This window comes from Cibotium barometz, chromosome 15 (genome assembly GCF_041138505.1).
Source record: "Cibotium barometz isolate CiBa-2024 chromosome 15, ASM4113850v1, whole genome shotgun sequence".
Lineage (NCBI taxonomy): Eukaryota > Viridiplantae > Streptophyta > Polypodiopsida > Cyatheales > Cibotiaceae > Cibotium > Cibotium barometz.
The window spans coordinates 36,558,355-36,573,489 of record NC_141060.1 but is presented as its reverse complement, the minus strand read 5'-3'; the positions used below and the strand labels follow the sequence as shown (position 1 = coordinate 36,573,489).

General features: G+C 41.2%; 1 protein-coding gene across 2 annotated transcripts; it reads left to right on the top strand.

Annotated features, from left to right (window-relative positions):
• The first annotated feature begins 2,604 nt into the window (after positions 1-2,604).
• LOC147631247 (cysteine-rich receptor-like protein kinase 29) lies at positions 2,605-5,925 on the top strand. 2 transcript variants are annotated; one of them, XM_086809592.1, is made up of 7 exons: positions 2,605-3,560; positions 3,636-3,749; positions 3,851-4,002; positions 4,108-4,318; positions 4,587-4,824; positions 5,016-5,145; positions 5,350-5,925. In XM_086809592.1, the coding sequence occupies exons 1-7, from the start codon at positions 2,735-2,737 to the stop codon at positions 5,704-5,706; spliced, it is 2,028 nt and encodes a 675-aa protein (XP_086665718.1). In that variant the 5' UTR covers positions 2,605-2,734; the 3' UTR covers positions 5,707-5,925. The 2 variants fall into 2 exon arrangements, with proteins under 2 accessions (XP_086665718.1, XP_086665717.1); XM_086809591.1 differs by having other exon boundaries at positions 3,839-4,002.
• The last annotated feature ends 9,210 nt before the right edge of the window (positions 5,926-15,135 follow it).

Genomic DNA, 15,135 nt, shown 5'->3' with positions numbered 1-15,135 from the left:
AAATAGGGAGCATACCTAATCCTACCCATCTGATACAAGTACTTAATCCTACCCATCCACCACAAGTGTTGGCATCATTACATGAGGGACATACGCATGGGCCACTTGACCTTGACTCTTTTCTTAAGCATGTTAGAGAATGTAAATAGGAGATAGGGTAGTGGAAGCATACCTTTTTGGAGTGCCTACATGGGACAACGGAAGCCAATGATGGGTGTGTCAAGGCAATCCAACCAATAATGCTTTTGATACAAAAAGAAGAAGAAGAAGACAAGGCAAGAAAAAAGAAGGAGAAGACAATGCAATAAAATAAACTTAAATCATCCGCATCTTGCATCATGCATTGAAGTCTTACAATGAAAAAACAAAATAGAAACAAAAAATGGTAAGAAGGGGTGTACCATTGATGTGGGTTTTTCAAAAAGGCCAGTATTGGAACACTAAACTATGAATATTTAACCTAAGCTGGTAAATCCCGCGTGGGAGGTGGAGGACTGGGGACGTTGAAGAAGCTGTAGGTCTCGTAACGATAGTATCAGCTGACAGAATGCTAGGTTTCCCCTAGAGTGAAATCACACACTAGCCTCCAATTATACAATGTGAGGCACTGAGAGCACTCTGATTCGTTAAGATATCCTAGGCATTGAGCGAGGGAATCAAAAAGCAAGTCTAGGACTCATGTTCATGAGGGATGGATATCACTAGAGATGGATGTCATCATTTCTCAAGAGTCGTGAGACGACAAAGAAACCACTAAATTATTACTTTCGCTTTTCTTACTTTTGCTTTCTTTCTTTTCTCTCGACTGGACATCCATCATGTATCTATAGTGTCTTTAATTCACCTATCCTTTTGGCGACCGTCTTAACTACTTTAGCACACATTTTCTAAAATAAGATTATTCCAAATAACACCATATTAGATAAAGTGGGAAAAATCCCATTCCCAGGTTGGTCGTGTTTTTTATTTTTGTGTGCTTTTTGTGTTAAAAAATATTAAAAGACAATGCAAACTTGCTAGGAAATATATGATATATACTATGAAATTAGGAGCCCCCATGTTCCACACTATTATTTTAATAGTCCAAGAACAAGATTAAAAAATGATCCTAGGGCCATTTTAAGGCTGTAGAGTAAAGAGAAACTCCTGTAATTTGGTGTTTCAAATACACGGGCACATCCATGCTAATAGTTATGTGCATAACCGCATGTATAGCCACATGTATAGCTATAGCCATTGAGGGTGATTTTCTTGAAAGGTGGCCTCTATCACCACCCAAAAGAAACACACTCACAAAGACAAAAAAGAAGAGAGCTCTTGATCCTAAACCAACTCAATGGAAGAAGAAAAAAGGAAGCATCCATGTCATTAATCCACAACCCATTAGTGGAAACTGAGGCTAGAAACATATGGAATAGACCAAAGATTACTTATTAGTTCTCAAAGTACAAGAGAGAGAGAGAGTGGTTTAATCGCACATGGATTTCACACACCTAGGGTGATGTTGGTAAGAGCCACATTATGCGGTGAGCATAGAGAGGAAAACCAAAGACTTTGGTGAAGGTATGGGTGATGGGGAAAGAAGAGGCTAACATGAGCTTGAGGACTAAGAGAAAACTTGTTCTTTGATGGTGATAGATGGCCCATTTTATAGGTGGAGAGGGACTCCCTTAGCAAGGATTTAAGTGGTGTGAAAATGGTTTGATGAAGAGGTTGTAATTGGACCAGGTCTCAACTGTTGATAGGTCGAAGATGGTGGAGAAGAAATCAAAAGATATGATTACAATTTTCTTTTTGAGTCAAGATTTTCAAAGGCTATTTTAAATAGGTTTGGGGTGAAATCATTACAAAGTGGTGAATGTAGTTGTGGGTAAGAGAATGAGTGAGGAAGAGGTTTGGGTAAACTGTCCAGAATTTTTATAATCCATTGTTTTGGCTGTAACTTTTTTTAGGTAGCTCGGATTGAGGAGCTTCCAAAACCAAAATTGAAGTTCACCGCATGCTCTGTAAATTTGAAAAGTCTCATCCCCAAATTTTGAGTGGAAGATGGTCAACAATTGAATTTAAAAATGTATACCCTGAAAAAAGTCCTTTTGGTGGGTCTCCCATGTCTCCAAGACTTTTTTTACCAAGCCATCTTGGGAAAACGTTGCTTATATTCTGGACATTAATTTCTAACTTTGCATTTTTTAAGCTTAGTAAGCTAGTTGTCTAAACTTTAAAATGTCTCAAATCTATCCTAACTTTTTAAAAGCTTTGTTGCCTAGATTTCAAAATATTTCAAAATATCTCAAACCTATCGAAGTTATTGAATTTTGTTTTCCAAATTTCAAAAGATCTCAATCCTTTCCAAAATGCATCCGTGTACCTCTGTCCGCTTAGATTGGAACTTTGCATTGATTTCAAGGTTTGTTCAACTTTCTCTCTAATTGGGCTTTAGCATTTTTGAAAGGTTGTACGATTGTCCTTTACCACCTAATCTCCAGTCGAGAGAAAAGAAAGAAAGCGAAAGAAGAAAAGCAAGTAATAATTTAGTGGTTTCTTTGTCGTCACGACTCTTGAGAAATGGTGACATCCATCTCTGGTGATATCCATCCCTCATGAACATGAGTCCTAGACTTGCTTTTTGATTCCGGTCATGGGCAGAGGCCAGACGCCAAGCTCCCATTCTGATACATGAACTGTTTCGCCTAGAGTAGAAGTTCACACTTGCAGTGGTACAGTGTGTGGCTCCATGGCTTCACTCAGCAGCAGCTGCTTCTTCTTCTTCTTCTTCTTCTTAATCTTCTGCTTCATCAACCTCTTCTTGCCAGCAACGGTTACATCTGCCTATAAATATACACCCGATGATCTTGGTGTTCTTTTTACTAACTGCCTGCACAATGCCACCACCAACAACAGCCTCAGCAGCACGTTCCAGCACAACTTGAAGTCGGCTCTACGCGATCTGACAAACCTCTCTTCCTCCGGGACGAGGTACAACATAACCTCCGTTGGCTCCTTCAACGACCAAGTCTTTGCCATGATTCAGTGCCGTGGCGACCAATCGACGCAGGGCTGCTTCCGTTGCGTTTCCGATGCGACCACCACATTGCAGAACGCTTGCCCCCTTTCAATCGGAGCTCGGATCCAGTTAGATGGCTGCTACGTCCGCTATGATAACCAGCCTTTCTTCACGCCAAATTTCACTTATGTAGGAGGATCTTGCTATGGCAAAACTAGCGATTCCGTCTTCTTATCAACCGTTGAAGCGTTGATGGAAAATGTCACCACCCTAGCTCCACAAAACGGCGGCTATGCAGCCGAGAGTGCGGGGGGCGTATATGCACTCGCTCAATGCCTAGGATATCTTAACGAATCAGAGTGCTCTCAGTGCCTCACATCGTATAATTGGAGGCTAGTGTGTGATTCCACTCTAGGGGAAACCTGGCATTCTGTGAGCTGCTACTATCGTTACGAGACTTACAGCTTCTTCAACGTCCACAGTCCTCCACCTCCCACGCGGGATTTACCAGCTACACCGGCGACAGTATCGGCCTCAACCACACACAAAACACAAGGTGGTACTTTGCACTCTCAATTTGCAGCTCTTACTTCTTAACGACGTCGTCTAATAATAGAATTTCAACTTGCAGGATCGAAAATCGCAATCATCGTCGCAGGCGCTGTTGTTGGAGTTGTCTTTGCCACAGTAGCTCTATATTATCTCACGGTTGCAGTGCGGCGACGCAAGGCAAAAACAAGACAAGGTGCATCTCCGTTTTCAACCTTTAATTTACGATGGATATATTGTATACAGCGTGTGCTAATTGTAGTCCACTTATTGCTGGTCCTGCAGATCTCCATGCAGCTCGACAGGGTATAAATGAGGGTGATGCTTGGACGCAACCACTGTTCCAACGGAAGGCCGAAGTATTCTCATTGCATGAATTGGAGGTAGCAACTCGGAACTTCCATGACAACAACAAGCTTGGAGAGGGTGGATTCGGTCCTGTATACAAGGTTGTGCTACTAAGTATGAAATGCTTCTCTTCCAAGGCCACAAAAGCTTTGGCTGCAGCAGCTCGACCTCTATCTAATGTTTTGCCATCTACTGCATGTCTTCAGGGAACTTTACCAAATGGGCAGCATGTTGCTGTTAAAAAGCTATCTTTACGAAGCCAGCAAGGGAGGCGTGAGTTTATGAATGAAGTCAATCTCATAACCAGTGTACAACACAGGAATCTAATAAAGCTGCTGGGAAGCTGTGTGGAAGGTCCTGAGAGGATGTTAGTGTACGAGTACCTACCCAACAAAAGTGTGGACGCACTACTCTTTGGTAAGCATGATACAGGACTCTATACTAGCTTGTGCTCTTGGTTTAAAAGATCATTGCACAGCGGTAGGAAGAACACAAGGCATGAAAGTGCCCCATCTGCATACAATTGAGACAAGAAATAACCATTTTAAGGGGCAAATTGGTTCACTTCATTCCCTTGTCCCAACCTTTTATGGGATGCGTGGGTGGCACATTGTGATGGGATTAACCGCACATGGACTAGTTGTTGTTGCTCTTGTTATACTGGTTTTTTTTCTATTGTATGCAGGAGATTCAACGGATCACAAGAAACTAGAGTGGCCTACTCGATATGGCATAATTCTGGGTATGGCTCGAGGTTTAGCATACTTACATGAAGAGTCTCAGATCCGCATTATCCACAGAGACATCAAACCGAGCAATATCCTTCTAGATGATCAACTCAACCCAGTCATTTCGGATTTTGGCCTTGCTAGGCTCGTATTAGATGAGGAGTCACATATCAACACAAGAGTTGCTGGAACCTTGTAAGTCTTTTGAGGAACCAAAACTAAAATAAAATCAAAACATAAGATCACATATTTCTAAGAGGTGCAAGGAAAATTCAAAACACAAGAACATGTATAAGAGAATGTTTCTTCTAGATAGACTAGATGCTGCTTTGGTCATAAGATACCGTGTCAAGAAAGTACTAATATCATTTCGCTTTGTGGTGAAGAGGATATCTTGCCCCAGAGTATGCTCTCCATGGAGAGCTCACTGAAAAAGTTGACGTCTTCAGCTTCGGTGTAGTCACCCTTGAGGTCATAAGTGGAAAACGAAATTCAAATGAAGGACTTCTTGAATGGGTAGGTAATCAATCCATTCTTCGACACACCAACAAACTTGTGCTCTCATACACACCAACAAACTTCTGCTCTCAGCCTATTTATACAAGTATCATTCATTAATTATTAATTTTAATTAGATGGACTTTCCTAGCTGCATACACACACACACGCATGTATGTAGAGTTTTACTGAAGCAAGCCGATTTGCATGATGTTAGTGCAGACATGGAGGCTGTACCAGCAACAAAGACAGTTGGAGCTGGTAGATCCAAGTCTGGGTAGCAATGTCTCTGCTGGACAAGTCGTACGTGTAGTTCATGTTGCATTGTTGTGTACTCAAGCGATTGCAGAGTTGAGACCAACCATGTCTACGGTCACCTTACTGCTTTCTGGGAAGTCTGACATATTGGAAATACCTACTAAGCCAGCATTTGTTGGATTAAGCACTCCACATATTACGCCTTATATATGGAGTATTTCATCTCATGATTCCTCTAGCACTGCACATGATTCCTCTAGCACCCCACTTATCCATATTTCTAATAATGCACAGTCCATAAGTGAAGTGGAACCTAGGTAATTCTTCGCATAGTCTAGGTTAAGAATTGTGTATGATGACTAGTATTATATCACCCTCCTCCTCAATAACTATGGCAATTTTTATTTCATAAATGATGTCTATGGCTTAGTTTATGGCCTCAATCTCCACTTCTCCCATGGAAGGAAGGGATGATGTACTACATTTTAGTGCTTGTAATCTCCTATGCATGAGAACAATTTATTGATAAAATTTCTAGCATCAGGACTCAAAAGCTATTATTTGTAGCACTCTAGAACAATTTATTGATATAATTTCTATATTCAAGACTTTGAAGCTATTGGTAGCATTTCTAGACCTATCAAGTTTGGTGTGAGTTTATACTTCATGTGTTTGTTATAAAGAAGCAAAAGTCTCACTATTGTTATATTGTGCAAGTTCTATTTATTGAGACAACTCCTTGCTACCATGGTACCAAAATAAAGTAAAGTAGGTTTACCATTGTAACAAGAAACAATAGGGGATTTTTGGACTTAACAAAGTGCCCACTATGGGATTTCCCTCTCTTCCTTAAATCAAGGGAAAAAAGAAATGATAAAAAATTGACTCTCTCTGTCTTCTTTCAAATCTTAAAGTCATAATATTCTAACATATTAAGCCATTTCTTTATTTCGACAATGTCCATTTCCAAAATATAATTCAAATCTTGTCAAAATTTAAAAATCTTAAAAAGTACTTTTCTATTTCAACCAAAAATATACAGTTCAATTAATTTCCCAAACCAACCTCCCACATTTTCCCCTTCTAATTTCATCATTATCAAGTGGATTTGAGCTCCTTATACTTCTGCAAAGTGAAAATTTGAAAATTTGACATCTAGAGTTTTACTTTTTTTATTCCTTTTTATCAACACCCGTCTTTATGCTTCAAGCATGTTTCTTTAGTTTTTTTAAATTATTTGCGCCAACAAGTTGCCCTTCCATTCGGAGGGTAAATTTGAATTCTTGTGTTGAGTCTCTTGGTTTCTCTTAGCATATTGGTAGCTTCAAACTTTTAAATCAATATCCTCCTTTCCCTCCATTCCAGGCATTAATAGTTTAAAGATCCTCCTAATTAAGAAAAGTCTAAAAAGAGTTTGAAGAGATAAAGAAGGACGATGTGAAGTATCTTGATTTTTTTAGGGCCATTTTCAAATGGGGCTCACAAAACTTTTAAGATTGTATGAGTGGATCTAAAGGGGGATCGCATAGAAGAGTTCATTTCTATACTTTGTATGTTATCATAAGGATTCTAAAGAAAATAATAGTTGAATATGTAAAGAAATTAGTATTTTAATATGTGAAATTTGCATAGAAGATGCAACCTGTATATTTGATGCCGAAGCCACTTGTCAGAGATCAGATTGCATCAAGGGAAATGTTAGATCAAGAAGGATATTAAAAATCAAGGGAGAGTGTAATTTACCATGCAAACCTTGATTAATTAATGGGACAAAGGTAAGAAAATTTCTTTCTGCACCAAGGGTGAACTAAATCAGAGAAGTATGATGCAAGTCGCACCATAGGGTTGTTCCTAAGTGCAGCAATGGAGGTCATACAAGGTTGGCCAAGGCAAATGTGTGGATTACACTTGTGATAAATTGGCACCATTTATGCATAAAAGATCAATTTTAAAATGGGGGATGCAAAATATTTCGATTCAAGTATGACTACTTTTTCATGGTTCTGCAACTAAAGCTCACACATTACATGGTAAGACTTATTTTAATTTTTAGCTCTATGAATATTTCATCTATTTTACTAGAACATTAAAGCTAACACTTGGCAATACATCACATCCTAAAAGTATACTTACTTTGTAAAGCAAGCAAATTTGGTGATATGGTCCACAAAAGCTGTGGAGTGATCTCATTGGCATGCTTAATATGGTTTTTAAAAGGGAACAACACATGGAGGTAGCATACATGGTACTAATCCCATGTGGTAAGTATATGAGAATAAAGGGCAGTTTTGAGGAGAATGTAAAAAAGGTGAGGAAGATACCTAGTGAGAAATTAGAAGAATACAATGGTGAGGGTAAGCTTGAGATCCTTGCAAGAAGACATAGAAATTCTAGGAGATCTCGGGCTGAGATACTAACATCCTTGCATGTGTATAACCATGTACATGTACCTGTACTCTAGCCTTATAGAAAATTTTACAGTGAATTGTGGAGTTTATGTACCTGAGTATCCTCATAGCCACATCCAAGTGTAGCTTCCTCAAGGCCTATATAAACCAGCTTGCCAACCCAACAACATAGCTCAATTCTAGCCTGGTGATAGTCATGTAGATCAAACTCCATACAATGTGCTTGTGCATATTAGGGTCCTCCAAATGAACACCTATATTTGTAGCCATGAATTTTGTGTTCTGCTCCAATGGCACTCAGATTGGCTTACAATATTGGCCTACAATGTGTCATTTGTACTAGGGAAAGACATGTCCAAAGCATACTGCCTCTCAAAAAGTCAAATCCCATCATGTGATCTAATCACCTCTATATCTAGGAAATATAAAAGGTCACTCTTAATATTTTATTCCAAATTTCCTCTTAAGGAGAATCTTCAACTCATGAATAACATCATTGTCCCATGTGACAATCAAGTAATCAACATAGATGATGCCTCCATCCCCTCCTCCTCAAGGTTCTCTCCTCCTTCTCAAGACCAGATCCTCAAGGTTCTCTCTACCTTCTCCTCCTCAAGATGATCTCATGGGTAAGGTTTCCCCTATCCCTCTCCTTCTCTCCTTCCTTCCTTATCCTCAAGGTGCTCTCGTTCTTTTCCTTGTTAAGGTGTTGGGATGGGTAAGGTTTACCCTCCTTCTCTCCTTCCTTCCTTATCCTCAAGGTGCTCTCGTTCTTTTCCTTGTTAAGGTGTTGGGATGGGTAAGGTTTACCCTCCTCTCCCCCTCTCTCACCTTCTCTGCTTCACACACACACCTACACACATCCACTCACATTCACACAGGCACACACATACACATACCTACACACATAAACATAGGCACACACATCTACACACATCTACACACACCTACACACATAAACTCTTCTAGATGGATCCACAAGCCCCAATCATGTAAACATATAGGCACACACATACACATACCTACACACATAAACATAGGCACACACATCTACACACACCTACACACATAACCCCTTCTAGATGGATCCACATACATACTTCTTGATGGATCCACAAGCCCCAATCATGTAAACATACACACACCATGTATCAATAGTAATATGAATAGAGATTACCTCCATATCTTTGCCTTCATGCTTAAGGTCATGTCTTGTCCTGGCACAAAATGTGTCTCTAGTCTTCTCAATACATATTTAGTTTGGGTGCCACTAACTTTGTATTTAAACTTTACTTTATTGACTTAGGTTAAATATTCACAGTTTAGTGTTCTAATACTTGTGTTTTTGAAAAACTCACATCAATGGTACACCGCTTCTTACCATTTTTGTTTCTATTTTGTTTTTTCATTGTAAGACTTCAATGCATGATGCAAGATGCGGATGATTTATGTTTATTTTATTGCATTGTCTTCTTCTTCTTTTTTGTTTTCTTGTCTTCTTCTTCTTCTTTTTGTATCAATCATTATTGGATCGCCTTGGACACACCCATCATTGGATTCCCTCTTGTCCCATGTAGGCACTCCAAAAAGGTATGCTTCCACTACCCTATCTCCTATTTACATTCTCTAACATGCTTAAGAAAAGAGTCAAGGCCATGTGGCCCATGCGTATGTCCCTTATGTAATGATGCCAACACGTGTGGTGGATGGGTAGGATTAAGTACTTGTATATCAGATGGGTAGGATTAAGTATGCTCCCTATTTACATACACTCACATATACATCCCCACTCACACACACTCACACACACATACCCCCACTTATTTACATGTCCCCCACTCACATACATCTCATGCACGTATAGCACATACATGCCCCCACTCACATATGCTCCCCCTCACTCACATACACTCCCTATAGATGTCATTACAATTCTGAATAGAAATGGAGAGTTCGTCGCTCCCACCTCCATATGGAAACTAGATTCTGAAAGTGCAAAAGCCATGGTCTTACACTCTACTAGCATTAGGGCCAAAAATGAAAAAAAAAAGGCTGTAGTAAGGATTGGATTAAATTTGTAAATCAAAGTGATTTAACTAAAATAGTAGAGACAAATAGCTATATGAAATGCGTCTCTTTTACCTATATTTAGAGGAGAGTGTCTTTAATATGCCATCTTTCACGTATCTATAGTGTCTTTAATTCACCTATCCTTTTGGCGGCCATCTTAACTACTTTAGTACACATTTATAAAATAAGATTATTTCAAATATTTGAATACATAACATACTTCTCTCTTCCATAGGGCATGAAGCGAACTTTTCTCTCTCTTTTCTTTCTATTGTCTTTTTTCTCTCTATGCCATCTCTTGCTTTCTCTTTGGATCATTTTTATTGAAAAGTCACTCGCCCTTGCGTCCCAACATTATGAGACGCAGATTGCATACATGGAGCAATACTTGGCTCCCCACTCCATCTCCTTTCCCCATTGCCCCAATGATCGATGGGTGCTTGTTGCACTGCTTAAGTACATTCAACAATATGCTCGCCCCTACATCTAGCGCCTTGAACGCTTCATCGACATATGCATCCCCGCAGGAGCTTACTGTACCTTCAATAAGCAGAAGGTGAAGAGGTTGGGGAAGGGCAATTTAGGAACTAGGTTCCTCTCGTGGCTCACCACTTTTGCGTTCCTCATCAGCGAGATGAGGATTCGGATGAGGAGGTAGAGATGCCTGCATTGTAGTTGGTAGGGTATTTGAGAGATAACAAGGAAGTGAAGGCAGTAGGAAGAACGAGTGTTGGTGTAGAAGAGCAGCTTGCATCAGAGCACTTTCCAGAGGGTGCACAATCTGCAGCTGAACAACCCACTGTAGTAGAAGATGCGGGGCCATCTTCCCCACACACGAGGAGAGCAAGGTGCTGCCAGAGCTTGAGATCAATCTCTTGAGCACCATTGTGGTGGAAGGTGAAGAATACTTATTTCTTCATGATCTTGAAAATACAGTTGGCTTGAGAATGGATGAATGCTTGGGCATTATATGCACGCGATGTGAGGTGGACCTTGCTATGTCCAACCTTGGTCCTCACCTAGATAGTGCTATATTACCCCTTGGAGAATCTATCGCAGAGACAGTTGCTTTGGAACTATGGTTGAGACCACGAAGCAAGTCCTAGTTCCAGAGGAGGAATTCACAACCTTACAAGATAAGCTAGAGGCTGAAAAGGATACCCTTGCTGTTGGAGTAATGGAGGAGACCAAAGCACCAAAAAAGGATGAGGCTAAGTCCTCGATTGACCTCTCTGCCCCCACCAGCACACTTTGGCAAAAGAAGACATTGAGCAAGAGGTAATAATTGACCTTTTACAACTGTAATTATGTATAAGAAAATATTTTAATTTTTCCTTTGATTGCAAAGGGTGGTTGAAATTGACGCATTTGCTGGGAGAGGCGGCGGCAGAGCAAAGATGAGGCCAAGGTCCATGGACATGATGTTGCGTTGGCACACTATCTTGGTCGACTTCCTATCGATGGCATCGCCATTATCCATAGGAACTACACCCCTCAATCTGCCTTCACTCTCTTCTTTTTGAAAGCCCTCTCTAAGGTGCTCTCTGTGTAGCCTCTATGGCACAGAGCACCAAATGTATAGTTCTAATTAAAAAATCCCTTGTTTTTGGTTCTGGATTTAGGGGTAAGCTTCTTGCTCGTATAGGTATGGCCAAAAGCATAGGCATAGAGGATCCTCAAGAAATAGCCCAATCACTCCTTGAGCACACTCTGCCCAATAACAAGAGAAGGAAGCTCAATATTGTAAGAAAGCTTTTGTAAAGATGATGTATCTTATTTTCATCAAGTATATCATTGTTTTTTCTAGTTTGTACCATCAATTTTTTTGTGAATGCATCAGAAATGACCCTGGGAGCCTGGGGGGAGTAGTGCCAGAATAGTGCAAATTTTGAGCCTGCATCGCTGCTGTAGAGCCCGAATTTGCACTGTTTTGGCACAGCTTCCCCAGCCCTTCAGGAGCAATTCTAATGCATTGGATGATAAATAATATATTTTTACATATGATTAAAGGTATTTTTATCTTGTAAACTACTGTTTCTCATAATCAATGTACTCAACTTGATTATAAATGCATCAAAAATGATTGTGAGTGGCTGGGGGAGCAGTGCCAGAACAGTGCAAATTTTGAGCCTGCACCGCTGCTGTAGAGCCCAAATTCGCACTGTTCTGGCATTAGTCCTCCAGGAGCAATTCTGACGCATTGGATGACAAATAATGTATTTTTATACATGATTAAAGGTATTTTTATTTTGTAAATTACTGTTTTTATAATTGATGTACTCAACTTCATTATAAATGCATCAGAAATGATCCTTAGTGGTAGCTGGGGGAGCATTGCTAGAACAGTGTGAATTTTGAGCCTGCACCGCCGCCGCTCTGCAGAGCCTAAATTCACATTGTTCTGGCATAGCTTCCTCAGTCCTCCATGAGCAATTCTGATGCATTATTAGATGATAAACAATGTAATTTTATACATGATTAAAGCTGTTTTTATCTTATAAACTATTGTTTCTTGCAATTAGTGTACTCAACTTTATTAAATGCATCATAAATGATCCTCAATGGTGGCTGGGGGAACAGTGCCAGAATAGTGTGAGTTTTGGGCCTGCACCGCCGTTGCAAAGCCTAAATTTGCGCTATTCTGGCATAGCTTCCCCAGTCCTCTAGGAGCAATTCTGATGCATTGGATGATAAACAATGTAATTTTACATATGATTAAAGCTATTTTTATCTTATAAACTATTATTTCTCACAATTAGTATACTCAACTTCATTATAAATGCATCAGAAATGATCCTGAGTGGCTGAGGGAGCAGTGCCAGAATAGTGCAAATTTTGAGCTTGCACCGTCGCTGCTGCTGCGCAGAGCCTAAATTCGTGCTGTTCTGGCATAGCTTCCCCAGTCCTCCAAGAGCAATTCTGATGCATTGGATGATAAACACTATATTTTTACACATGATTAAAGGTGTTTTTATTTTATAAACTAATATTTCTCACAATTAGTGTGCTCAACTTCATTATAAATGCATCAAAAATGATCCTGAGTGATGGCTGGGGGAGAAGTGCCAGAACAGTGTAAATTTTGAGCCTTCTCACCGCTCCGCTGTGCATAGCCTAAATTTGCACTATTCTGGCATAGCTTCCCCAGTCCTCTAGGAGCAATTCTGATATTGTGGATGACAAACACAATGCAATTTTACACATGATTAAAGCTGTTTTTATCTTATAAACTATTGTTTCTCACAATTAGTGTACTCAATTTCATTATAAATGCATCAAAAATGATCCTGAGGGGCTTAGGAACCAGTGCCAGAATAGTGCAAATTTTGATCCTGCACCGCCATTGCAGAGCCTAAATTCGCACTCTTCTAGCATAGCTTCCCCAGTCTTCCAGGAGCAATTCTAATGCATTAGATGATAAACACTATATTTTTACAAATGATTAAAGGTGTGTTTATCTTATAAACTACTATTTCTCACAATTAGTGTGCTCAACTTCATTATAAATGCATCAAAAATGATCCTGAGTGGCTGGGGGAGCAGTGCCAGAACAGTGCGAATTTGGAGCCTGGAGCCTAAATTCCCACTATTCTGGCATAGCTTCCCCAGTCCTCCAGGAGCAATTATAATGCATTGGATGATAAACACTATATTTTTACACATGATTAAAGGTGTTTTTATCTTATAAACTATTGTTTCTCACAATTAGTGTGCTCAATTAGTGTGTTTTTATCTTATAAATGCATCAGAAATGATCCTGAGTGGCTAGGGGAGAAGAGCAAGAACAGTGCAAATTTTGAGCCTACATCGCCGTTTTGCAGAGGCCAAATTCGCACTGTTCTGGCACAGCTTCCTCAGTCCTCCAGGAGTATTTATGATGCCTTGGGTGAAAAACTGGCACATGATAGACACTCCATGTTAACAAACATGATGACACCGAGACATTGTAAGAGAAACTTAAAATTTTAATTATCAAAAGGTTACAAATGAAAGCCATATAGGGCCTTCCCCATACCATCGTACCCAAACGTGCTCCGATGGGGACCAAACTTTGCAAGCATGTGGGGGTGGGTCCCCCCCACATGCTTGCAAAGTTTGGTCCCCATCAGAGCATGTTTGGATTGGCAATGGGCGCCCAGTGCGGGTTTTTCAAGTCTCTTGGTGCTTAAGAGGCCATGGAAAATCCGGGCCTTCCCCATACCATCGTACCCAAACATGCTCCGATGGGGACCAAACTTTGCAAGCATGTGGGGGTGGGCCCCCCCCACATGCTTGCAAAGTTTGGTCCCCATCGGAGCATGTTTGGGTTGGCAATGGGCGCCCAGTGCGGGTTTTTCAAGTCTCTTGGTGCTTAAGAGGCCATGGAAAATCCGGGCCTTCCCCATACCATCGTACCCAAACATGCTCCGATGGGGACCAAACTTTGCAAGCATGTGGGGGTGGGCCCCCCCCAAATGCTTGCAAAGTTTGGTCCCCATCAGAGCATGTTTGGGTTGGCAATGGGCGCCCAGTGCGGGTTTTTCAAGTCTCTTGGTGCTTAAGAGGCCATGGAAAATCCGGGCCTTCCCCATACCATCGTACCCAAACATGCTCCGATGGGGACCAAACTTTGCAAGCATGTGGGGGTGGGCCCCCCCCAAATGCTTGCAAAGTTTGGTCCCCATCAGAGCATGTTTGGGTTGGCAATGGGCGCCCAGTGCGGGTTTTTCAAGTCTCTTGGTGCTTAAGAGGCCATGGAAAATCCGGGCCTTCCCCATACCATCGTACCCAAACATGCTCCGATGGGGACCAAACTTTGCAAGCATGTGGGGGTGGGCCCCCCCCACATGCTTGCAAAGTTTGGTCCCCATCGGAGCATGTTTGGGTTGGCAATGGGCACCCAGTGCGGGTTTTTCAAGTCTCTTGGTGCAAGAGGCCATGGAAAATCTGGGCCTTCCCCATACCATCGTACCCAAACATCCTCCGATGGGGACCAAACTTTGCAAGCATGTGGGGGTGGGTCCCCCCCACATGCTTGCAAAGTTTGGTCCCCATCGGAGCATGTTTGGATTGGCAATGGGCGCCCAGTGCGGGTTTTTCAAGTCTCTTGGTGCTTAAGAGGCCATGGAAAATCCGGGCCTTCCCCATACCATCGTACCCAAACATGCTCCGATGGGGACCAAACTGTGCAAGCATGTGGGGGTGGGCCCCCCCCACATGCTTGCAAAGTTTGGTCACAATCAGAGCATGTTTGGGTTGGCAATGGGCGCCCAGTGCGGGTTTTTCAAGTCTC

Bases quoted from the DNA above. Each gene is read 5' to 3' on its own strand.
- LOC147631247 (XM_086809591.1), top strand. From the start codon at position 2,735: ATGGCTTCACTCAGCAGCAGCTGCTTCTTCTTCTTCTTCTTCTTCTTA. The intron at 3,750-3,838 runs GTGCATCTCCGT...CTGGTCCTGCAG, and splicing joins CAAGGCAAAAACAAGACAAG to ATCTCCATGCAGCTCGACAG. The intron at 4,825-5,015 runs GTAAGTCTTTTG...TTTGTGGTGAAG, and splicing joins ACAAGAGTTGCTGGAACCTT to AGGATATCTTGCCCCAGAGT.